This window comes from Lagopus muta, chromosome 4 (assembly GCF_023343835.1).
Source record: "Lagopus muta isolate bLagMut1 chromosome 4, bLagMut1 primary, whole genome shotgun sequence".
In the NCBI taxonomy this organism is placed as follows: Eukaryota; Metazoa; Chordata; class Aves; order Galliformes; family Phasianidae; genus Lagopus; species Lagopus muta.
This window is the reverse complement of record NC_064436.1, coordinates 24,640,381-24,663,635: the sequence shown is the minus strand read 5'-3', so window position 1 is coordinate 24,663,635 and position 23,255 is coordinate 24,640,381. Positions and strand designations below refer to the sequence as shown.

Sequence of the window (23,255 nt, the reverse complement as noted above, 5' to 3'; positions counted from 1 at the left end):
CTGTCCTTGATATGTATTCTTCTGTCATGTTTGGATGCTTCAATTTATTTTCAATAGATGGAGAAGTTCAGAATTTTTTATTTTTTTATTTTTTTTAGAAAATCCAACTACCTACATATGTACTGGCCACTTTCAGCAAGTCAGTAGTGTCCTATGTACTTTAACAGAAGAACTGCAATACTGATGGTTTCTTCATCTACGTACAATAACCTATGTGAAGTTGCTTTTACAAGTTGTTAACAAATTTTATGCTTTGTTGTCTCTTCCTTTGTTCACAGTCACATGGTGCATCCACTTTGCTGTCCATGGCATGTATTACATAGAATCAGAATCATAGAATAGTGTTGTTATCTTTGTTATCCCCACCACAGCTTTGGCTCATCTCCCAGGGCTGTATTCTTTTGACTAATGACTGACCTCTAGGAAGTAGCACAGTTCAATTTATAACCTTCGGATCTTGGTTAGCAACCTGTAATTATACATGAACGACTCCTGCTATTATCTCACATCTGTATTCACCTACATTGTGCTTTATGCCACAGTCAAATGTAGTTCATTCTGCACGTGATTAATAGTTTCAACCACTTGTCTTGTCCTACAAACCTTGTGTATAAAAGGAGATGTTACAGCATATACTTGTACTAAGCTAAAGACAAGCTAAAACAAATTTGGCAGTAATCGCTAGTGTGTTAGTTGCTATTACAAGCTAAATCAGTTTCAGACTGTTGAAGACAAGCCTAGACAACATCTGATGCAGCCAGAGGCCCACAGAGCTCAATAACAAGCTGGTATGAGGAATAAGCAGTGTTTATTGGAAAACAAAGTGTTTTGCTATTTTTCTTGCTTTCTGTGATCTTATCTTGCGTTATTAAGCCCACTTAATAACATGGTTTGTAATAAAGCAAAATAAAAATCTTTCATGTCAAGAACTGACACCTCTTATTTCTTCTTGCTTTAGTTGAAATCTAAGTGAACTGTTGTGGTGTCAGCAAGCATTCATTCGTGTTGCTGTCTACCTATTACACAACAAATTGCTGTTGAAGCTATTAGAAACTCAGATTTTGGCAATGTTCAGATAAATTAGCAAATGGTTATAGCTGTCTCCAAGTATTTTTTTTTTAGACCATTTCTCTGTGCAGAGTAACTCAGTGACTATCACAGCTGTTACTGACCTTAATTTTCTGTAAAGGATTCAGTATGTTAAATAAATATACTGAATAAAGTTGTTATAAATACAAATAAGGTATTATTACAGAAGTTCTGACTACAGAAGCTCTGACTACAGTGACTGTGATTTATTTATTTATTGATTGTTAGATTATCAAGTCAGCATAACTTTTAGACTTGTTTTGCTTTTTTGCCTTTTTTTTTAAACACAAACTCCAATCACAAGATTCCTGTAGGAAGCAGCTAAAGGTTCAGAGGCCCTGCCTCTGCTGTGCCTGCTGTGGAGCCCAGTTAAGGTAAGCTTGGAACTGTTGTTTCAAGTGTTTGATTGTTGTTTTAAGTAGAGACATTAATCACTGAGAAAAACTATGAACACAGGCAATGCTGTATGTCTCTTCCACACTTCAATCCCTTTTCCTTGTCTCTAGTAGCTCAGATGACTTTGTAATCTGATAGTTCCTTTATAGGATTTTTCCTTTTGGAATTTCATTTCTTCTTTGTGAAAAATCACTTTAACTTTTCATGCAGGGAAAGATTTTCTTTTATTTACTCTCTTACCTGATGACAAATCAGGACATTTTCATTTAATTTTTTTTTTTCTTACTGCTATCTGGGAATACGTTTGCATTTCATTCCACAGATTTACCAGATCTTGGGAGCAACAGTTTGAGAATAACATTTTAGGCTTTTTTTTTTTTCTTAAATAGTGTAAGCTGATTTTACTTCCCCTATTGACATAAGTTGTACATCTGTACAACTTTCACAACTGACATCATAGCAATTTTCTGTTGATCATGTTTTCTCCTCTGACTTTCAGACACAGTGTGGCCTTCTGTTTATGCAACTGCAACTAATCTGCCGTGAAACAGTTGTAGAAGAATAAATAGGGAATAACAGCTGTGTGGGAACTGGTTGCCTAGGAGTAGAAAAGAGAACACTGTTGCTAAGAGTTAGTGGTAAGACAGATCTTGCTTCTCTCTAATATAGGTAAACTTGATTGATAACCTTAAAGTGCTTATATTATAATCGTCTCATCTAATGTTTACGGGTAATGAATATTTTATATGTAGCAAGATATGTGTTTTTAGTCTGTCTTCATAAAGCAGAAAGATTACAGGGAATATAAGAGAGTAGATCCTCTCTTGTCCTCGTGTTTGCATCCAGATACAGAAACAAAGCAAGGAGAATATAACAGCAGGTTTCGCATAGATTTCAAGCCTGAATTCATGCTATACTCAGTGTGTGCCATTTGTTGTGGTATATGGAAATAATCATTTGAGAAAACAGTGTTGTTAGGCCTTCGTTAATATATTTTCATTTGGGGCTAACAGTATGAATCATTACATCTATAAAGTAGCTTTAAAGGCTTGCTATGAACTGAAAGTAGCACAGTGTATAATCAGACACTTTGGGGATTATTCCCTTTACTTAAAAGTATCAGAACAAGGAAATGGACTCTATTTTAAGATTATGATAGAAGACAGCAACAAACAGGTTATCACTACCCCAAAAATGTGGCTGTTTCTGTGCATCTAAACCAGCCTGTGTTTTCTGAGTCACAGAATTGTGTTAAAAGAGTGGCTAAGCAGACTTGATTGTGAAAGGAGTTCCAGCTATCAAGGAAATGCTCACATGGGAACATTTGGCTTTTTTTTTTTTTCTATTCAGGTGGTTCAAATAGCTCTACAATGTAGATTCACATTGCACCTGATTCCTTTTGAGAAGGAGCATTTTAACTTCTGATCAATATCATAGACTAGAGAAAGCATTCCTGTTTTGTCTTCATTCAGCAATATTTAATAACTATTTCTAGACTGTTATTCTATTAACCCTATGTTGAAAGCTCATGCTGGCAGCAGTTTCCTATAGAGTATTCACCTTCATATATGATGACGAATTTTAACATTACAAGGAGGCATTTTTCAAGTTGTCTTATCGTGTAAGAATTTAATGTACTCGCAAGCAGATAATGTTTTTATTTAGGACATTGTGTACCTAATGCCTTAGGGAAAGATAAGTAGGGACTTTAAAAAATGTGGCTTTTAAAGAAAAGGATAATACATTGAATCATAGAATGGCTTGTATTGGAAGGGACCTTTAAGATCATCTAGTTCCAACTGCCCTGCTATAAGCATGGGCACCTCGCACTAGACCAGATTGCTCTAAGCCCCATCTAGGTTGCATTTAATGATTTGTACAAACTGTTGTACAAAATTTTATAGTAACTTATGCTCCATTTAACATCTAATACTCTTAAAATATGGATGTAATGCAAAACAAGTATGTAAAGATGTACACATTTTTGGAAAATCTCAGTTAAGTACTAAGGAGTAAGGGAAAGTTGAGTTGTTTCACAAGGTCATACAACTGATTGCTGTGTGATGCCTTCTTCAGATGACAGAGCTCCCCTCCAAAACAGGAGCAGTGTTGTTGGACTTTGCAGTTTTGAAAAGTATTAGTAATAGGAAAAGTGGATCATCTTTAGGAAACTCTGAGACACAAGGATATAAAACAGGAATTTCAAAAAGCGGGTTTTATATGAATATTGCAACTAAAAGAATTAGGGTTACAAAATTTTTATTGTATAGGGAAGCAGGCAGAGATGTTTTATTTTTTTTCTGTTTTATTGTATGCCTGCATTACAAAATACAGTTGCAAAGACATGCTCACCTCACTGAAGAGGAGTTATCTGAAAAATTTATATATGTGTGTACATAAAGACTGTCAAAGAAATTTCTATGAAATAATGTGTGACCTGAATGAATCAAAGTAATATGTTGTCAATCTCACCTGCTGTCAAAGTGATGTAAGCTTAAAAACTTGACAGGGTGGTTTCTGTGGCAAAGCACAACCCAACATGGTTGCTGTTTGGGGCAGATTAAATTAAAAAATCAGTATATAACTATTTTCCAGAAGAAAGTGCATAATCCACAAAACATGGATATAGAATGTGGCACAGGGTGGACAGAGCATAATGGGCACAGGATGGTGGAGAGAGGAAGTTTTGAGGAGAAAAATAAATAATGGTGGGCACTTGTATAGCAGAACTACCTCAGGTTGGGAAAGCTGGAGGGGGTGCTGTAAAGTGAATGCAATGATAGTTGGAGAAGAAAGTGGAGTTAGCTCTGAGCAGGAGCATCCAGAGAAGTTTAAACAACAATCATGAATTTGAATTTATTTTCTGTATTATCACAGCAAAAGAACTTTGCCTCTGCTTTTTTGTGTTCTATACATGCTCTGTGTATTTTCACACATAATTACTTTGACCCCGGGATCACTAAGACAGACAGTGAATATGAAGAATGGAATAGCAAAAAGTCAGAATAATAGTCAAGGCTCAACCACTCAAAATCCAAGAGGAAATTTAGAAGTCAACACACTAAACATTATCAATCTAAAGGAAGTCTGTACCGAAACCAGAACAAGATGCCTCTGGGTCTCCCCAGTCATAACAAGAGAGTATTTGCATTCCTTATAGGCTCTGCTGTACCAATGCCTTTGCTGATGTTCATTTGAGGTGACAAGCATCAATGTTACTTCAGGTCATGTAGTTTAGATTTTGTGGATCTTTGAAAGTCTCAACTCAGGCAACAATGTTTGACGTATGTTCATCCCTAATGAAATCAAAACTGAGTTGACCTGATATGGACTGACTTTAAATGAATCAGAAGCATATGATTTTGGAGCAAGACCTAATTATTTTTCATAAAAATAATTCCCATTTGTAATCTTACTTGTAATCCTTGTGTGAATTTTCATGGTGATAAATGTAATGAAACCATAAGTATTTTAAGGTGGACTTTTCTGATGATGAGTTAATGTTGGTTCTAGTAATATATAGTTTATATATCAAATGACTAAGAAAAGCATTTCATACTAGTTGTAAATTGCTTAAAATATTCCTTGGACTTCAAAGACCTTGGATACATTTTGGCATCGATTCGAAAGAATCTGTTTATGAACATTTAGTAGTATCCGTTCTATTTTAAAAGTGCGACTGTCACTAAATAGATGAATTACTGATGTGCTTTCATTCTCCAGCAATTAATTTAAATATCTAATCCCTAAGCACAGGCATTAAAAGCAAGAAATAAAGCCTTATTGTATCATGGGAGAAGACAGGGAATAAATCCATAAACAAAGCAACAACAACAAAAAAAACCAAGAACTTTTTGAGGTGACATATTCTAAAACTTTCTGCATTTTTTGCACTACTGTAATTAGCTGTTACACTGTGTCTCTTTGTAGTGAATTTACTCTCTTTTTACGTGTAGGCTATTGCAATAAACTAGAAGACACATTAAAACATCCCAGATGTCCTATTTTGCCTATTTTGTTTTAATCAAGAGTGCAACACATTCAGAAGTTGCATTACCATTATTCAGACTGTACAAATAAAGTTGTCTGCTTTTCTTTCTCACAAGATAGTATCCCTGAAAAATCAAACAATTTTTCTCAAGTAGCAAATTAAAAAAGGAGTTTAGCTACTTTAGAAAACTAACTCCAAATATTAATATTTCTTGGCAGATTTGTCTTAGGATGGGTCCGTATCAGTGCAAGGTCATATGCAATGAACTCATGATGTAACTTTACAGTGAACTACCATGCTAATGCACAAAGGTAAGATAAGCCAGACAACTGCATTTCTAGTGAGAAGTGGTAGGAAAATTTTCTTCATAGCTCTTATATTTGTTGAACTTTCAGTATGTTAGTGCCTTCGTGTGATGGTGAGTTTAAATTTTAGACCCCATAGTCTTCAGCAGTCTTTCCAGTGTTTTGTTAAACTTACTGTGAAGTTTTTTTCCTCATATTTATGTGGAACCTCCTATGTTTCAACTTGCATCCAATTCCTCTTGTCCTATGATTGGATGTCACTGAGAAGAGACTGGCTCAATCCTCCTAGCATTCAACCTTTAAGTATTTATGAACATTAATGAGGTCACCACTCAGTTTTCTCTTCCCCAAGCTAGAGAAACCAAGTTCCCTCAGCCTATCCTCTTAACGGAGATGCTCCATTCCCGTAATCATCTTTGTGATGCTGCAGTGGAGAAGGGATCCTACGATTTACCTGGGGTTTCATCATCTCTCGCCTATACTCTCTGTTACTCTACACCCTCTCCATTCCTCAGCTCAGCCACCAGGCTGAGCAGATCATTTATCCATTTGCATCTGACACAGGTGTTGTCTCCGCTCTCCACTGCAAGTGCCAGACTCCCACCTGTTTGTGTGGGGCCTCTGTCTGAGTATGCACAGTTCTTGTAACAACAGCCCTTGACTACATAGCAACCATGGCTGGATCTCTGCAAGTATCTGACTGCTTGTGACTTGAGGGTTGGGTTGGGTCACTTAGGATGAGTACCCCCAATCTTTAGCCACTTAGAGCAATCACCTTCACCTTGTGTACTGGAGAAGGCTCAGCACACTGCCATGCAAGCTGCAGCCTGCAAGGCACACACGCACACACTACACACTCCCCAATCACTCACCCTGTGCACTCTACCAAAGCCTGGTAGCCTGCTCAAGGGAGGGCAGTGCTGGCTCTGCCCATGCTAGCTGAGCAGCCCGTCCACAAGCTGCAAGCTCCCCAGCACAGGCAAAGCGCTCTTTGCTGGCTTCAGAAAGCTCCAGAGTTTTTTGTCACCCTTTTTGCTTTGGATCCCTTCCTCAGTGCAGTCGTTCCTGATCTGAAGCTGTCTCCACAGAAATCAACAAGACCAGATGCATCACCCCGTTGCTGTAGGGGAGGTGCTCCATACCTGTGTTCATATTTGTGGCCCTCCTCTGGACCCTGTCCAGCAGCTCCACACCTCTCCTGTACAAAGCTGGATGCAGTACTCCAGATGGAGCCTCAGGAGGGCAGAGTAGGGAGCAAGAGGCGCCTTAGAGGGCCTCTCAGCCAGTTCTTCACAGGCCTCATGCACTCACAGGCTGATCTGGTTTGCCCCTTCGCTAGCCAGAGATGGCACTCCAGTCACTGGCACCACAGGGTGCACTGGCACCACAGGTGGCAGGGACTGTCTGCCATTAAGAGCACACAGCACAAGCACACACGCGAGAGAAAGTTAATAAAAGATTTATTCAAAATTCCAAAATCCTTGAGTTGGCAGCAGCCATCTGCAGGGAGCTGCCTGGTACCAGCAACCTCGTGACTCTTCCTCCTGCTGTCCCTTGACGCAGCTTCAGGTGAAAGCCCTGCTCAGAGCCCAGAGTGCCATCCTGGCAAAGGTGGACCGTCAGCCTCACTGGCACCTAGAAGGACCTGAGAAGAGACATCAGCTTTAGCACCGTCATCTGCAGTCTGGTTTGCTTCCAAAACGTGAAGGGACAGTCCTCAAGTTGAGGGAGGCTGTCTCCCATCCCTGAGACTCCACTCCCTGACAAGCCCTGGCAGCCAGCCTGCTACAGCAGTGCTCAGCTTGCAAGGCTTCACCCCACCATGCACTCTCTGGACCCTGCCTCCATTTCAACCCTGTCTCGCTCCAATTTATAGGAGGGAGAGGAGGTTCTTTTATTATCTATATACCCGGCCTGAGATTAAGAAGCAATGGTTCAAATGTTGGTCTGACCAGTTTATTACAAATCTTAATCAGGGAAATGGGGAAGGGGAGGACGGACACTATTATGAATTAGGGTAATGGGGAAGGGAAGGAGGGCGATAGAAAAGATAAAAAAGAAGAGGCAAGGAGTCTTTATAGGAAGCAAGAGGGACATAGTCACCACCATGGATCCAGTGAGCTTTGATCCTCAGTAGTGGTGGGTCGTCGGGCATCGTTGTTCTATTGACAACGAAGGACGATGCACGACGACGAACCATGGCGATGATGGCCCCTTTCCAATGCTTTCAAAGTGGTCGAGTCAGCTGTCTTTGGAGTGACAGCTCAAATCCAAAGTGGTGGAGTCAGCTCTCCTTTGAGTGGCAGCTTCTGGCTCTGGGATCTCAGCAGAAACTCCTTTGTTCCCATCTTCTGGGCCTTGCCAGCAGATAAGAGGGAGCAGGGATGCCCATCTGCATCCTGTTTCTCACAGAACACGATGGTATCGTTCCCCAATTTTCCCACACCTAGCTGGAGCTGTTTAGTCGCAGGCCAGATCTTCCGCCAGTAAACACTCCTGAGCACTCTCATCCGCTCTTCTATAGAGCAAGGAGCTCTGGAGGAAGGGGCTTGCAAATGTTCCCAAAGCGATATCGATTGTCACACAGTTAGCACCCATCAGTTGCCTCCTTGACAAGTCACTCAGAGTCTTATCACAAGAAAAACCTCAGGAAGCAAGCTTTGAACCAAAAAAAAAAAAAAAAAAAAAAAAAAACCAACAAAGAAGGATTCTCACAAACCCCATGGCCAATCACGTGTGCCTTCCTTACCTGGTGCTGTTGGGTTCGCAGCCACACCAGAAGCCAAAGGCTTGGCCTCTGCCTCACGAGACTGGGCTCTAGACATGCTTGCTGGGATGTTGGCTGCCTCTGCTGCTCCGTTTTACTTAGGGCTGTCTTCTCAATTGTCCCACAGAAAAAAGCATGGGCTTGTGGTCTCCCAAGTCATCTGGCAGTGAGCTGGGGCTAGGTATGCCTGCTATGAGCAGCCACAGAGGAAGCTGGACGATGGGCCTCTGCCTCACCAGATGGCGTTCTCACTGGCTTCCTATGCTGCAGCATCTCGCTCAGGGGTACCCTCCAACTCTTCCTGACATCCCTCTCAACAACGTATTTGCAATTGCAACGACTGCAGGACAAGTACACACGCACTCTCATAAGGGAGAGTGGCCTATAGCGCATGTACATGGCACCCGACATATTCTGAGAAGTCCCAGCCTCTTTGACACCATCATCTGCTGCCTGTTGTGCTGCGACAGAACATGAGGTGGAAGCCCCATCATCATCATCATCATCTCTTCCGCCCTCTTGAGCACTGGGACCTGGTGCCTCATCTGCAGAGCCACTTCCAGCCTTGGGGGCCAGCACCCGGCCAGTTCTTCTTGTTCTCAGAGTGCGGGTGGGTGTGCCTTGCTGTGGACCTGCTGGTTTCTGTCTGGGTTTTGGTCTTGCGGCTACTGGATATCCACAATATGTCAACTGGAGTGACTTTTGTGTGGCATGTGCAGGCTGGAGTGGGGGTACAGGAACAAAGAGAGATGCTCCAGAAGTTGACTGAGGCTGTCTCCCTTTCTTGGAGACACTGCTGGGGGCCTGTGCCTGCCTGAGCTCCAGCTTGTCTGCCTGCAAGAGAAATGGAGGAGAAAAGCAAAGTTAGCAGGACCCTGTCTTTTCATACCGTATGTGTACCTGCTGGAAAGGCTTCCAGAAGGCCCTGCAGAGAGCCCCAAGGGTAGCCCTGAGCCCCCTGGTCACAGCTGCTCTGCTTCCTAGAGCTGCACAGGCTTTGTACATTGCACCCCTACAGACAAGCCACCCCGTCTCAGCAGCAACTGACACATCCTGGCAGCCAGCCCACTACACCAGGGCTCATCTTGGCAGGCTTCACTCCACCACACACGCTTCACAACCTGCCACCATTTCACACCTGTTGCCAACCACATGTGCCTTGCTCACCTTGTCCTGAGAGTGCACAGACACAGCAGAAGCTGCAGGCTGGGCCTCTGCCTCACCAGACGGTGTTCTCAACGAGACGTCAGCTGCCTCTGCTGCAGCCTCTCTCTCAGGGGTGTCTTTCCTCTCTTCCTGTACGTCCACCAGAACAACGTCTCGGGAAGCGCAAAGTAAGCAGGGTAAGAACATGTGCTCTTTCACCCAGGAGCGCATCTTCTTTTCAACATCCTTGGAAGACGGCATGCCCCGAGGAATACCCGCAGCTTCGGCACCATCATCCGCTGCCTGCTGTGCTGCGGTAGAAGCCCCATCAGCATCTCTTACGCCCTCTTGAGCACTGGGATCTGGTAGCACCTCATCTGCAGGGCCACTCCCAGCCTCAGGGACCAGCACTGGAGCAGTTGTTCTTGGTGCTCCCACAGTGCGGGTGGGTGGGCCTTGCTGTGGAGGTGCCGGTTTCCAGCAAGGTTTTGGTCTTGCGGCGACTGGCTTCTGGCAAACTTCTGCCATTTTTGCAGCTACTGGACGCCTAAGATATGCCAACGCTAGCGACTTAGTTGTTTTATGTGCTGGTTGGAGGGGGGGCATAGGGACTAGCTTATCTGCCTCCCAGTTCTTGGCCCTCGCTGGCATATCCTGCTGCTGAGCATTGCCTGGAGGACATGGAACAAGTGGGGGCAGTCTGCAAGCTGTAGATCCCATAGCATGGTGACTGCTTCTTGGGGAATGTATGGAGGTTGGTGCTTGCAGAGGGGGCGATTTGTGAACTTCTGTACGTGCAGAAGCTGCATGCCGGGGTGCACCTGCCAGTGGCATTGCCTGCCTTGGCAAAGGTTGCTGTCTGCCCTCCCTGGAGTCACTGCTGTGGGGCGGTGCCTGCCTGAGCTTCTTCCTGTCCGCCTGCAAGAGAAACAGAGCTAAGTTAGAGGGGTCCTTTCCCTTTGTGCTCTACGTGTCCGTACTGGAAAGGCTCCCCTGAGGCCCTGCGGGGAGCCCTGAGGGCAGCACTCAGCTCCTCTTGCTGCCCTGCTCCCTAAACTCAGGAAGATGTTCTGCCCGGTTTCCCCAGGGCTCCCTACCTGTGCACTGTGACTCCCAGAGGCATGAGTGCTCTCCAGGTGGGGTAGTGACGGCAGATGAACCTCACGGAGGGATGATTCCTGGTTCCAGCTGCCTGGCAGCACAGCTTGCAGTGGCCTGCTGCCCACCTGTGGGAAGAAGGAGGTGTGTGGGATGCAGCTGGCTCCACTGCCACCAGCATCCCCAGCAGCGCCAACACTCCTGACTCCCATTAGGAGGCAGCTCCTGGACACAAACAGCCCAGCTGAGCTCAGTGTGCTGCTGGACACAGCATTGCTGGGCCTGCATGCACCTAGGCCAGCCTAGGAGCTGGCATATCCCCTGGAAATGCTCCGGGGCAGGAGGAGAGGTGCATTGGCCAGAGGCGCTCAGGGCCAGCCATGTCACCCAGCTACTTTGTTCCACACTATGGCTCTTTCGGTGTCATGCTGTCCCTCTCCTTCCCACCATGTCCTGTACCTGGCGGCGTTCTCGCACACTCGGCAGCCCTTTGTTGAGCTGAGAACAGTTCTTCTCCTGTTCCTTGGACATCTCTGTCTCCTCTCGCGGAAACACAAGTCTCTGTCTCCTCTCGCGGAAACACAAGTCTCTGTCTCCTCTCGCGGAAACACAAGTCTCTGTCTCCTCTCGCGGAAACACAAGTCTCTGTCTCCTCTCGCGGAAACACAAGCACGCAGGGGAGCTGCTGTCTCCTCGTGGAGCTGCTCTCCTGAGAGTGAGCAGCACAGGGACTGCAGACCCTAAAGGCACAGTGACGCCCCCATGTCACAATGGCCTTTGGGCGTGGTAGCTCCTGACATCACAAAGCCCTGTCCTTTGCCATGGAGGCCCCATACCCCTTCTGCTGGCTGCCGCCACAGAGTCTGGTGCTGAAACAGGCTGCCCAGAGAGGTTGAGGATGCACCATCTCTAGTGGTATTCAAGGCCGGATTGGATGGGGCCGTGGGCAGCCTGGTCTAGCATTAAATGGGGAGATTGGTGGCCCTCCACATGGCAGGGGGGTTGGAGATTCGTGATCCTTGAGGTCCCTTCCAACCCTGGTCATTCTGTGCTTCTGTGATACAGCCAAGTGCAGGTCAGGAGGTCTGGAGATCACCTAGTTCAATCCCCTTGCTACAGCAGGATCCCTACACTAGGTTGCCTGGGAAAACATCCAGGCAGGTTTTGAATGTTTCCAGAGAAGGAGACTCCACAGCCTTTCTGGGCAGCCTGTTCCAGTGCCGGGCACCATCAAAAAGAGCTTGGCCTCATCCTCTTGACTCCCGCCCTTTGCATATTTAGAATCATCGCATTATTATGGTTGGAAAAGACCTTTCAGATCATCAAGTCCAGCTGTCAATCCATCAACACCATGCCCACTAAACCATATCCCTATGGTGCCACATCTACACCTCCAGAGTCAGTCACTCCATCACCCCTCTGTGCAGTCTGTTCCAAAGCTGGACCGCTCTATTGGAAAGGATTTTTCCTAATATCCAACCTGGGGCAATTTGAGGCCCTTACCTCTCATACTATCACCATTTACCTGTGAGAAGAGATAGGCCCCCATTTCCCTACGACCTACTTCCAAGTAAATGTAAAGAGCAACAGGGTCTCTCCCTGTGCCTCCTTTTCTCCCAGCTGAACAATCCCAGTCTGCAGAATCACAGAATCATTTGAGTTGGAAGGGACCCTTAATGATCACCTGATGCAACCCCTCTGCAGTGAGCAGGGACATCTCCAGTTAGATCAAGGGGCTCACAGCCCTGTCCAGCCTGACCTTCAGTGCCCCCAGCAACAGGGCTTCCACCACCTCCCTGGGCAACCTGCTCCAGGGCTTCACACCTTTCTCATAATAAAGTTTTTCTTATATTCACACTAATTTTCCTGTTTTAGTTTGGTACCTTTCCCCCTTGTCCTGTCGCAACACACCCTGCAAAGGAGTTTGTTCCTCCTTATACCCCCCTCTTTAGATAATGAAAGGCCACTCTCAGGTCTCCCTGGAGCCTCCTCTTCTGCAGGTTGAGCAGCCCCCTCTCTCTCAGCCTGTCTTCATAGGAGAAGTGCTCCATTCCTTGGATCGTTTTTTGTGGCCCTCTTCTGGATGCACTCCAGCAGGCCATCTCTCTCCTGTCCAGATGTCGATTCCTCAGGACATTTTGCTCCGGGCAAATACCGCAACCTTCCTGTTGTCCACTATTACCAGCATTGCTCATGAGGGCGGTCCACCTCCTTGGACTTTCCAGGTTTATATACATGTGGAAGCTTTTCTTCATTGCAGCTCTTGCCAAGTGCAGTTCCAGCTGGGCCTTGGCCTTCCCGATCCTGTCCCTACACAGCCTAGCAGTATTCCTACACTCCTGCCAAATTACTTGTCCCTGCTGCGCATTTTCTTCTCACTCTCCAGTTGGAGCAGCAGGTCTCAGTTCAGCCATGCCTGTCTCTTGCCTTCAACATCAGTCCTGCATTGACCCATTCACACCAGTATCTTACATGGGGAAACAAAGCCCTACCTCTTACTGCCTGGGAAATGAGGATGGTGGGGGGCTTTGAGGGGGAAAAAGAGCATCCAGTTAACACATGTTCATCCAGGTCTTGGGGTACATGGGAGAGATAGCCCAATATGCCAACCAGAACCAACCCATAACTAAGTCTGTCACTGCCCTGGGGCCTGGGTAAGTGACGTTGCTAGAAGATTCACTGCCTAGTACAGCCACTTGCTTGTCATCCATTCTTGGTTTTTCACATTGGTGGCAATGAAGTAGCAAAAAGAAGCCCCAGGGCAATCAAAAGGGACTTCAGAGCCCTGGGCTGATTGGGAAAGTGATAACAGGGCACACTTGGTGTTCTCCTCTATCCTTTTAGTAGCAGAGAATGGTACCAATTTCTTTTCCACCTTACACAGCTGATCAATATGCATCTCTGAGGCTGGTGTCACTGGCAGTCCTTGGTGTTTCTGAATAATGGAATGGTCTACAAAACAGTAGGCCTGGAAGTACCTGATGGGATGCACCTTTCTCAGAGGAGGGAAAGGATTTTCACATGGGTTACCAGAACTGAACACAGAATAAAAAGTAGCACAAATACTATTTTATGAAATGGTAAACAAGAAACCATAGCATATTGAGGTACCATTAAAAATTTTAACTGTATACGAAGATAAATTTATCCAAACAAGTATTGGCACCCTGAAGGTATAATAGTGATAGAATAATAATAATTATTTAAAGCTTAATAGTATAGACAATGAATCTGTAGTTTACTAGTGTGATCTGAAAAGGAGAAGCAGTCAGACAGATAAATGAAGTACTGAAGCTCCATTATTGCAAAGGTGAGGAACAGTTTAAGTTACTGGTACAGACAATTGAGCTTGAAAGTTGAACATGTAATGAACACATTCAAAGTGTATGGATATTATTTACAAATGATCATGCTAAAAAAAATCAAGTACTGACATAAAACACAAGTTATCTTCCTGTCATCTTGAAATCTGTAACTTAGCCCTGCATATTTAAGCATACTGATACTGTAAACACAATTGTATGCTGAAGTTTCCCCTTTACATTCTTCTCATCATTGCCATGTTCAGTTCAACATCTAAACGCACCTAATGAATTACGGTTATCTGTGAACTAAGAGTTAGATTTCAGCATTATTTCTTTAAAGGTGTCCTAAACAAGGCAGAAAATTGTTTAAAAAGTGAGGAGTTCATAATTAAGACAGCATTTTATGTTGCTTTGGAGTACTGAATCCTGTCTTTGCTTGTGACCCATTTTAGGAAAGGGTTCTTTGATGGTCACTTAAACAAGACTTTCAGGTCAGTACTTCTGTGCTGGGCACAGATAATGTAATCAGGCATCCAGAAAATATCATCCTGGGGGCCTAATGTGCAGAAATGAAGAACACAGAGCTAAAGTTTAGTTAAATGTACTCTGAACACATATCTGTCAGCTTTATACTCTGACAAATTAGACTCATTATTTATCTCAAGCTAAGCATCTGTTAAAATATGCTTTAATCAATGTAATTTTATGCATACTTCTAGGCTTCCCTGAAGATTATTTTTAATTATTGCTTTCTATTTTAATCTCTTGTAGTTTATCATTTGGTGGCAGAGCATCTCTGCCTGAAAAATGAGAAAAACTGGCAGTCAAGTAGCTGTTCCTACCATGACTTAGTTGTGTACATGCATGCATACAAAATTGGAAATGCATATAACAATGTATTTATTTACAGTATCAGTTTCTAGTTGCACTGCAAAATGCAATGAATTATATAGAAGCTTAAAAAACTGAAAAAAAACCAAAACAAAACAAAAAAACACTGCAGTTGTGTTAATACACGTTTCCAACCACATATGGTCTTGGTTGGGATAACAAACAAAAGGAAAAAAAAAAAAAAAAAAAAAACAGGCTACTTACCTCTAGAGAACAGATTATGCCAAGACTCAGTTTTTCTCTATAAAACTGCTTCTTCAAGGGGAAGCAAAGTGAACACTACGTTTAAAACTGAAAGAGAACACACAAACAAAAGCAAAGGAGCCTGTAGAGCCTTCTCAGATTTTCCTACTTGTGCTCAATGGGAAACAAGCAGCGATGAAAAGAGATTGGAAATATTTATTCTTAAAATAAGTGAATCTTCTTTTAAAAAAGTGTTTTCAAACCTTACATTTTTTTACCATCTCAGAAAGGGGGAAAAAAAGAAAACAACACTATAGGGAGCAATGGCAACTTGCTCAAGCTTAAGAAAGAAGGTGATAGAGAACTAATAGTGAAGACGAGAAAAGAAAACACAAGTCTAAGAGTAAGCCTGTGAATTGTAACAGTTCAAGGGATGTGAAGCAGTAAAGAGAAGTTTGAGAGAAGACAATTACATGTTCATAGAGTAATTGTCAAGTGGCAGCAGAATTCAAGAGATGACACCTTGGATACAAAAGGACCGAGTTCTGCTTCATGAGGAATCTGTTGCCAGAAACCCTATCCTCATGGTTTTCGATTCCCCATTTATCCTCCTTGTTCTCCTGCCCACATGACAAGGAAGGGTCTTGCGCAAGAGTCATTTGAGTACCTCCAGAGATGGCCATCATCCTGAGATAAGTCCACACAAAGGAGCACTTCACAGCTATTTAGCTGCAGGTCATCTCTCTCTCCTTGCCCCTGGCCTTGTCCATCTTGTCCCCAAAAGGATTTCACAACCCTTGCCCAGGACTTGTCCATCAAAGTTCTCCAGAGAAAGGATTTCACAACCTTTGCTCAGGACTTGCCTGGACTTGTTCATCTGTGTCCCCAGCAAGCTTTGAGACAATGGTGTTACTGTAAGAGATTATTCTTTTACATAAATTCACTCTCTAATACACAAGACACAGCCCCTCTGAGCTGACCTATAATCAGAGTGCCATTTCACAATGCTTTCTGTACTCCTCAAAAACCTGCCTTTCTTCACTCTTGGTCTCAGTGTTAAATTTTAAGAAAACTGTGGGCGTACCTTTGAAAACTGGAGCAAGTTTAATTTCTCTGCATCTTAAAAATTCTTCCTGCTCTTTTATGACTCTCAGCCGTTTAACCACTTCCTTGAGTATGTAGAAAAAAGACTTGATTATAGGACCTATGGGAAGATAAAACTTTTCTGTGATCTTCTATATAAATGGTGTCATATTGTTTTGATGATAACATTGTTTAAAATTAATGCTTGATGAAATGTAATACTGCAGCATGATAGTTGTTTTCCAGTGGGATCTCAAAACCAAACAGTAAGCACTCAGTGTTTTTATCTTCCACCCCCTCCCCCCCCCCCCCCCCCAAACAGGAAAGACTTCAAATGTGGTACTGCAAAGTACTGCTGCAAAGGCACATTCAGAAAAAAAAAAAAAAAAAAAACAAACAAAAAAAAAGCATTTAAAAACGGCACTGGTGGTTCACACATCATCTGCGTGTGATAACGGGGGGGTGGGGAGGGGCAGGAATTTATACAGGAGCACCCATGGTATTATCTATCTTTCCAGTAATTGGAAATTAGAGCCTGCTCTAGCTACATGTTTAGTATCTTTCTTTTTCATTTTGAAAACAGTTCCACACATCTTACAGGTGAATGCAGATATCTTCTGGTGGTTAAGCATGGAAGAATTTGGATCAGCAGTCAGAGTGTGTTGTAGGAAACTGGTACATTGAACAGCTGTGCACATGGTAAATCAGTAGCAAGTAAAACATTATTTGCCAGGATTAATGGCTTGTCTGAATCAGATGATGCATTTACCTCCTATACAGAAAAACTTTTAAAATAGGTTTACAATCTTTTAATTCTATAAGGCTTGTAAATGCTACCAGAAATTAACACACCACTGCTTTAATTTTTCTTTTTAATATCAGCAGTCTTCCATTTAAAAAAAAAAAGTGATAAAACAGCCTCTTCGGAGGGGTAATGGTAATTTTTAGTTTACATCTTTTTCTTTTGGGTATGATAACTTGTTACAGTTATACACATTTTGAGTTGTGACTTTATCACAGAAAGCAGAAAATGACATTTTGAGGATCTCCAGTTGATTTAACTAGTATTGCACTATTTTATTTTCTGAGGACAAGAATTTCAGAAAATGGGTGCTCTTTTAACAGCCATATTTTCATTTTATTACAGTTATGTTTAGAACAATGAATGTAAATGTATGTTTTCTACCCATTATTCAAATGACTAATATTTTACTCAGTAAAACATGTTGAAGATTCAAAAAAGGATTGAAAGACTGATTTAGTTGCTGTTGCTCCATGAATTATATTCTTAATAAAGATATTAAATCAGACGGTGCACTGTTCTAGCTGATAGTTAATATTTCCTTCCTCTTTCAGGAGTTTTGTCCCTTCCTGCTCCTCAAACCTATTTCAGCATTCTTGCAGGTACTTTCATTTCAGTTCCATCTATTAGAGTATCTCAACTTTTGCATAGAGCTCTAGTTGCCTCAACCTCAACAGATTCAAAAACACACTACATTATCTGTTATCCAATAGCAGTCCTACCTATATATACTACCTGCTTATTTTACTCTGGAAGCGCTGCTTCTCTTAGCTCCAGGTAATTTTCTATACCTAAGATGCTCTGTTCCTAACACGCCCATATCCTGTCTTTAGTTCCTGAGCTTATCTTCCATTTTCTGGGAGGAGGGGGGGGGAGGGGAAAAATAAAAATAAAAAATAAAAATAAAATAAAAAAAAAAAAAAAGGACTTCTGCCAGGATTTCCATGTTGTCAGTATCTTGGCTAGACAAAAAGCTATTAAAAAAAAAAAAATAGAACTCACTACTTACAAATCATGTGGGCTTCTGGTGTTTTCATCTGCTAGCTTTGAATTGCTTTCACAGTACAGTAATGCTCACAGTGATGTCCCACATCCATTGTAGATGGCCACAAAGTCTTACATAGCTTTATACCCATCTCTCTTTCATATGTAAGGAAAGTATGAAAAAAATAATAATAATAAAAAAAATAAAAAAAATCAGGCTTGTGGCATAATGGTTTCTACCATACAGTCAACAGCTTATAAGTTTCCGTATCTTATTTCTTTTAGTTAGATTAACCACATTTTAAAAAGCTAGTAACCTATGAATCTCTACAAAATCCAGTGTTATATAGAAATTACTAAGGAATATCAATATCAGCAAGTAAATAACTTGGTTACGATTTTTCCCCTCCACTTTCTCAGTTGCTGATGCCAACCATTTGTGAGTTGCTTAAGGTTATCACTACCAGATTTTATCTTTCCTGATTCATTCAATATCTTGAGACGGACCGTGCTAAACAGACAAAACACTTTGGAGAAAGTGGTTTAAATAAACCACTTACATTTATATAAATGAGGGCATGAGGAAATGGGGAGGGTGAGAAGGTAGATCATGTACTGGTTAGAAGTGTAGCATGGCTAGGATAGTATTTTACAGGTTTATAGTTAGAAAGATTATCGTGACAGAAATAGACCATCAAAAATGAAATGCTCACCAGTATCCTAAGCTTGCAGTAGAAAACTCCAAAAGGAGAAATCTTCAGAAAGACGTCCTTCCCCAGTGCTAGTCAGCCCTTAAATGGGGTCTAGGAGAGGTGGAGCCAAGCTCTCTTCTGGTCACACAGCTGAATTGCCTTCACCTGTGCTCCCAGGGCTGATTTAGTCCTTGTCTCAGGTGATCAATCAGTGTCTCAGGCTGTGACTCAACAGTTCCCATACAATCAAAACCCTGGAGAATAAGGACTTAGCAAATTCCTCAGTGGAATTTACATATCAACACAGTAAAATATTTCAAACGTTATGTAATAAAGTGATAAGAGTAAATGGATACATACAGTTTTTGAAAGGCTAATTATGTTGCTTTTTGGAAGTTTAGAAATTACAAATCCAAGACTGGCTGAAAAAAAATCCACTTCAAAATTTTCAGAAGAATATAATATAGAGTTGATTGGAAAATATTAAAATACCAGAAATCTTATACTTTTATTGGGGAAACAATTTAAACTTCTAAAGCAAAAACAGCATATGTATGCAAATATATTGTGCTTTCATAAATAAATACATCAAAAAGCTATGCTTCTGGAAATGTTTGCATTGTAACTTGTATTTAGGTACACTACAGCAAAAAATAAAAAAAGCTCTGATGGAAAAATTTTCTGACAATAAGTCATAATAGTAGACTGTTAAAGGCAAGCGCAAACAGAATTTATGCCATATCATCTGTGATTTGCTGTTTAGTATTTTGTGATCCTTCTTGTAACATTTCCACAGAGATTTTTTTTAAAAGTGACAACAAAAGGGAAATTTTCATAAACTCTCCTCTTGTCATGCAGGTATGGGACATACTGTCCTTATTGTTACATGGCAGATTCTGGCTTTAAGCAGTATCTTCCTAGAACTAAATATTTCTAACATTCTTGTCCAGTCCCAACCTGAACTCACACAAATTCCCAAAAACTATAGCACCCTGTGTGAAGAAGTCCTCAAGGTCCTAACACTGGTATTAGACCTACTAAATTCTACTTTAACTCTTTCATTTTGTGGTGCAGGAAGCAAGGAATTCCTATGTATGTCTGTCATTATTTGACAGACTGCTTTCACATCTTCTGTTAGCTGGAACTGAAAAACTCCCAGCGTATTTCAGTTTACTTTTTTTTTTTTTAAAAGGAAGATATTCTATATACTACTGATGATTTTATTGTTTAAAGACAGTAAGAAGTCATAGCTGTATTCACTAATGTGGTTTTCTTGTTTTCTCTTCCTTTCATACTTACTCCTAAATCTTAATACTTTTTTATACAAACTGAAGACCATACTTCTGTTTCCTACTATGTGCAAGTTTGCATTTGAAAGCTCTGTGATAGCTTCTTGGTGTTCTCATACTACTATGTCATAAGAAAGTTCCACATTGCACATTATTAAATGTGATAAAAAACACTTGCAAAAAAACAAATACTGAAGTCATACAATGTGAAATGACCTCTTAAATCTAGGATATAAAATCTGTTTGAAAAACATTTTTATATGTACTGACACACATATACATACATACGCATATAAATGCACACAATTGCACAGCTCTTGCTACTGTTCTGTACCAAAGCCTCCATGACTGTCACTTTGATTCTTCACATGTCTAACCTCTGGCAAAAATAAGATTTTAAAGAAGTGTACACATCTGATTATCTGCTTTGACTGATAAATGCAGAGTTGGATGGGGCAGAATATCACCAGGTATAATTCCACTCACTCAGTAGTTCTGTGCTATGCAAAAAATTTGTCCTCATATGTCCTCTTCAAATGGCAGGTCCTGTCTGACCAACATTGTTGCTTTTTATGATAGTATAGCTGCATCAGTGGACAAGGGAAAAGCCACTGACGTCATCCATCTGGACTTCAGTAAGGCCATCAACAAAAAGCCCTACAACATTCTTGTCTCCAAATTGGAAAGATATGGATTTGATGGGTGGACTGTCTGATAGATGAGGAACTGTTTATGAGATTGTACCTAGAGAGTGATGGTCAATAGCTCAATGTCTGCTTAGAGGTCAGCAACAAGTCTCAAAGGTCAGTGCTGGAATTGATGCCCTTTAACATCTTCATCAAAGACATCAGCAGTAATGTTGAGTGCACCTCAGCAAGTTTGCAGATGACACCAAGATGTGGTGTGCGTCTAGCATACCTGACAGACAGGATGCACCAGGGGAGATTCAGGCTAAATGTTAGGAAACGCTGCTTTTGTGAAAGAGTGGTCAGGCACTGGAATGGGCTGCCCAGGGAGGTGGTGAAGTCACCAACCCTGGACACTGCTGTGGGTGTGTACTATAGGCCGCCTGATCAGGAGGAAGAAGTTGATGAGGCCTTCTAAAAACAGCTGGAAGTAGCCTTGTGATCCCCAACACTGGTTCTTATGGGGGTGGTTGATAGCAGTGGAGCAAGTTAGCTTCTTTGCTCCAGATAAAAATGTCTTCCACTCAATTAAAAAAACAACAACAAAAATCAAGCCAAACAACACCAAAAAAGAAGTTTAGGCAAGCAGAATTTATTGCTCTGCTTAGCATTTTTAGACCACCCTTTGAGATGGCTCATCCTTCACTGAACTACTGAAATGGCTTTATCCTGTTTTATTAGTTTATTAGGCAGGAAAAACCCCAAACTTTCAGATAAAAATTGGATACAAAAATAAGATTGAAAACTAGAGGTGTCTCATTCATTAACTCTCTAACATATATTTTTTTAGATACAGATATGGCAAGATAGGCACATAAAGTTTGTGAATTTAGGGTTGCCTGCAGTTATCAGCTAACTAAATAATTAACCAGAAGAATCTTCTGCTGAATGAGTCTAGAAGCTTTCTAGAAGTATGACAATATGATGGAAACAGTGAAACTGATTTTTGGAAGACAAGATCCGATTTATCACTTTGCCTATTGATTTAACATCAGCAAATAAAGTAAAAAGAATTAGGAATACTCTTCCGTATTCATCTGTGTGTACAGTAATCACTGACCTAAAAAAACCAAGCAACATATGTTGCAGGAAAAGCTTCACGCAACATCAGCATCACTATGCAAATTTCATAAAACATCTGTTAAGCAAGACTCAATTATGGAAATGACAACTGACATGATATCAGTACTATTTTTATCAGGACAAATTTATTTCTTACAAATTCCTTTATTTTGTTTGTGAACACATATGCTTACACTGCAAACTCTTACCTTGTACTCTACTGTAAAGCAGTAGACTAGTTCCCATTTCCACTCTATTTATGTCAGTAGGTGCAGCTCAGATATTTCTCATTCCCAAGTGAGTGAGGTAATGACTGGGAATGTGCACTGTGATTTCCCTGTATTGATATACTCTATATTTCCAGAAAAGCTAGATGAAAGAATAGCACATGCATACAAATTCCAAAAAGCAATAGCATTTGAGGAAAAAACATTAAAATTTAAGTAATTTTAAAAGGATTTTGTGAATAAACTTGAATCACATTTTCTGCCTTCAGATTTGTCTTCCTGCAAACAATAAGGCTGTTCTAGTAGAAGCATGCTTTCAACCAAAGTTCAAAGTCCATAAGATTTTCAAATTATCAGATCTTAAGGAGTGACTATTAAAAACTAATGAAATAAATACAGGGAAACTAGCTAACATGAAAACATTGGAGCAGGAGCATATGGCTAGGCCAAAATTGCCTAAACCAGCCTTATTTGGTCTAGGCAAGGCTAGCATAGCCATGCTTAGTAACAACTAAGATATATTTCAGTTAAAACAAGATGGAGAGAGTAAAACATGGAGAAAGCTTTCCAGAAGCCTCACCATCTCTGTTGCAAGCTCAAGAGGAAACTCCTGGCTTGGCAAGCACCGAGCTCAAGCTCCCAGTAAGGCTCTACAACTTCAAGCTTTAAAAATGCAAGCTTCAAGGTTCCCTGGGCATAATTATACATTTTAATTAAATTAAAAACAAACAGACCAGCAACATTGTCTGCAGCCAACACCTTACAAACTATTTTTCTTTTCTTCCCATTGCAGGTATTTTTCAGCTCTTACAAGATTTAGCTTGCTCCTTATCCTTCTCATAACAATCCATTTGCAGTTTTCTGGCCCACTGATGCTACTGTTGCATAGCCTCAGGCAACTTCCCAAGCCTCAGTTACACCAAAGTTCAGCATTCACAACACTCCTTTGTGTGTTACAGCATCCACACTGTCTAGAAGAGCTCTCTGAGAGTCCCTGTTTCCGCTTCCAGCAAAGTCAAAAGAAGAGCTCTGAGTCTGGAAGACGCAGTGGTGATGGGGGGATGAGTTCACCCACAGCTTTACTGTATTAACAATTCTGTTTTCCACATTGTGTAGTCACAGTTAGATACAGCCTGTTCCTGTATCCTTTCACTTCAGAGCTGGCATTCATCACGTCTATTAAAAAATAAAATAAAATAAAATAAAATAAAATAAAATAAAATAAAATAAAATAAAATACAAAAAAAAAAAAAAAAAAA

General features: G+C 41.6%; 1 protein-coding gene across 4 annotated transcripts; it reads right to left on the bottom strand.

Moving 5' to 3' along the window:
* Window positions 1-7,268: 7,268 nt before the first annotated feature.
* Window positions 7,269-18,826, bottom strand: LOC125692464 (translation initiation factor IF-2-like). Of its 4 annotated transcripts, XR_007376679.1 has the most exons (9): window positions 18,754-18,822; window positions 18,066-18,196; window positions 16,256-16,375; window positions 15,193-15,279; window positions 11,252-11,532; window positions 10,792-10,920; window positions 9,716-10,612; window positions 8,531-9,382; window positions 7,269-7,426 (listed from the first exon to the last, which is right to left on the bottom strand). XR_007376679.1 is itself a non-coding variant. In XM_048942970.1 (8 exons), the coding sequence occupies exons 5-8, from the start codon at window positions 11,321-11,323 to the stop codon at window positions 8,726-8,728; spliced, it is 1,755 nt and encodes a 584-aa protein (XP_048798927.1). In that variant the 5' UTR covers window positions 11,324-11,532; window positions 15,193-15,279; window positions 16,256-16,375; window positions 18,066-18,196; window positions 18,754-18,822; the 3' UTR covers window positions 8,514-8,725. The 4 variants fall into 4 exon arrangements, 1 of the variants encoding a protein (XP_048798927.1); XR_007376680.1 differs by lacking the exon at window positions 18,066-18,196 and having other exon boundaries at window positions 18,754-18,826; XR_007376681.1 differs by lacking the exon at window positions 11,252-11,532.
* Between the last annotated feature and the right edge of the window lie 4,429 nt (window positions 18,827-23,255).

What these genes read in the sequence shown, in the direction of transcription:
- LOC125692464 (XM_048942970.1), bottom strand. Translation starts at nt 11,323, where the DNA reads ATGTCCAAGGAACAGGAGAAGAACTGTTCTCAGCTCAACAAAGGGCTG. An exon ending in GTGTGCGAGAACGCCGCCAG is followed by an intron (nt 10,921 to 11,251) that starts GTACAGGACATG and finishes TTCTTCCCACAG; the next exon opens with GTGGGCAGCAGGCCACTGCA. An exon ending in CTGTGCACTCTCAGGACAAG is followed by an intron (nt 9,383 to 9,715) that starts GTGAGCAAGGCA and finishes TTTCTCTTGCAG; the next exon opens with GCAGACAAGCTGGAGCTCAG.